Source organism: Pseudochaenichthys georgianus, chromosome 18 (genome assembly GCF_902827115.2).
Source record: "Pseudochaenichthys georgianus chromosome 18, fPseGeo1.2, whole genome shotgun sequence".
Classification (NCBI taxonomy): Eukaryota; Metazoa; Chordata; class Actinopteri; order Perciformes; family Channichthyidae; genus Pseudochaenichthys; species Pseudochaenichthys georgianus.
In genome coordinates this window covers 352,896-355,237 of record NC_047520.1, presented here as the reverse complement: position 1 = coordinate 355,237, position 2,342 = coordinate 352,896, and the positions used below count along the sequence as shown (strand labels likewise).

Below are 2,342 nucleotides of genomic sequence, written 5' to 3'. Positions count from 1 at the left end.
AGAGAGGGGGGGGGGAGAGAGAGAGAGATGGAGAATCAGGAAAAGCAGAGCGGTGGAAATCAGAATCAAGGTGCCTTCAGGAGGAGGAGGTAGACAGAGAGACAATAACAGTGATGTGGTAGTTGTAGTCCTATTGTTGTAGTCCTACTGAGGGGAAGTCCTTAATAACAGTCCTGGATCACTTCCTGGTTCAGTCCTGGATCACTTCCTGGTTCAGTCCTGGACCACTTCCTGGTTCAGTTCGAGGTTAACTTCCTGGTTCAGTCCTGGACCACTTCCTGGTTCAGTCCTGGACCACTTCCTGGTTCAGTCCTGGATCACTTCCTGGTTCAGTCCTGGACCACTTCCTGGTTCAGTTCGAGGTTAACTTCCTGGTTCAGTTTCTGGTCCACGTGAGGTCTGAATCTTCTCTGTTTGGCTACGTTAGCTAGGAGGAGGAAGAGGAGGAGGAGGAGGAGGAAGGAGACAGTTTGATCACAGAGGAAAGGAAACAAGGTTTCATTTTCCTTTATGAGACTTGAGAGCGTTGGCCGCCTCAAGACGGTTTGTTGAAAGGGTTAAAAAGGGACTGTTAATCGACCATTTGGCATTAATAACATGGGTTTAAGTGTCTCTCACTGGGTTTAAGTGTCTCTCACTGGGTTTAAGTGTCTCTCACTGGGTTTAAGTCTTTCTCATTGGGTTTAAGTGTCTTTTAATGGGTTTAAGTGTCTTTTAATGGGTTTAAGTCTTTCTTATTGGGTTTAAATGTCTCTCATTGGGTTTAAGTCTTTCTCATTGGGTTTAAGTGTCTTTTAATGGGTTTAAGTGTCTTTTAATGGGTTTAAGTCTTTCTTATTGGGTTTAAATGTCTCTCATTGGGTTTAAGTCTTTCTTATTGGGTTTAAGTCTTTCTCATTGGGTTTAAGTCTTTCTCATTGGGTTTAAGTCTCTCTCATTGGGTTTAAGTCTCTCTCATTGGGTTTAAGTCTTTCTCATTGGGTTTAAGTCTTTCTCATTGGGTTTAAGTCTCTCTCATTGGGTTTAAGTCTCTCTCATTGGGTTTAAGTCTTTCTCATTGGGTTTAAGTCTTTCTTATTGGGTTTAAGTCTCTCTCATTGGGTTTAAGTCTTTCTCATTGGGTTTAAGTCTTTCTTATTGGGTTTAAGTCTCTCTCATTGGGTTTAAGTCTTTCTCATTGGGTTTAAGTCTTTCTCATTGGGTTTAAGTCTTTCTTATTGGGTTTAAGTCTCTCTCATTGGGTTTAAGTCTTTCTTATTGGGTTTAAGTGTCTTTTAATGGGTTTAAGTCTTTCTTAATGGGTTTAAGTCTCTTTTAATGGGTTTAAGTCTTTCTTAATGGGTTTAAGTCTCTCTCATTGGGTTTAAGTCTCTTTTATTGGGTTTAAGTCCCTCTTTCCAAATGTGTAATCCCAAATTTGGGTGTTGACGTCAAATGCAGTAACAATAGCAGATGAAGCGAAAGCACTTTTCCATGAACTTGTCTCTGATTGGCTAGATTGCTAACGGTAGCTTTCGTGGTGCTAGCATACACGATGTGTGGGGAATCAGGAAAATGTGAAAAAAACCTCCATTCATTGTCCTGTGGACAAACTGCTGCCCCGGCCTCTGTCCTCCTAGCCGGTTGATCTGGTTGAGGTGGGATTTGTAGTCTTTAAGGTGGGATTTGTAGTCTTTAAATGTCTTTCACACAGTATGAAACTTGTAGTCCTGCTGCAAAGCACCCGGTTCAAATCCAGTTTGTTTTCAGTTCATCCAAGAGGGATTTGTAGTCCATGTGTGATGTCACTTCCTGTTCGGAGGGACGCTAGAAGAACCAACGAAACGCCTCGCTGGTCGGGACGGAGGGCGGCCGCTGAGAAACAGAGAAGAAGAAGTGAGAGAGGGAAGTGGCTTATCTACAGCCAGTTGAGTAGCACTTGAAATGTTTGTCTCTATGAAACCTGATGTACTTTATGATTCTGTTTTCTTCCACTTTGTATCTTGTTGGTCGAACGCACTTATTGTGAGTCGCTTTGGATAAAAGCCTCAGCTAAATGCAATGTGAAATGTAGTCTTTCAAACCAATAACAGCATCATAATGTTACTTTAGGAAACTACACCAGTAACTAACAGCTAGCAGCTAGCAGCTAGCAGCAAACCGCTAGCAGCTACCAGCTAACTGCTAGCAGCTAACAGCTAACCGCTAATAGCTAGCAGCTAACAGCTAACCGCTAATAGCCAACCGCTAATAGCTAGCAGCTAACCGCTAATAGCTAATAGCTAACAGCTAACCGCTGCTCTTTTCACAAAGTAAACTTTTCATCAGTTAAAAGTCAGGACGACTTCAAAGAGGAGGATGAG

General features: G+C 42.3%; 1 protein-coding gene across 1 annotated transcript in view; it reads right to left on the bottom strand.

The window, feature by feature from the left end:
* Positions 1-1,806: 1,806 nt before the first annotated feature.
* The window catches only part of LOC117463986 (uncharacterized), an 8,448-nt gene continuing 7,912 nt past the window's right edge, over positions 1,807-2,342 (bottom strand). Inside the window, exon 4 of the mRNA XM_034106517.1 lies at positions 1,807-1,854. Within this exon, the coding sequence (XP_033962408.1) occupies positions 1,807-1,854 (48 nt within the window). The remainder of the gene's footprint in view (positions 1,855-2,342) is intronic.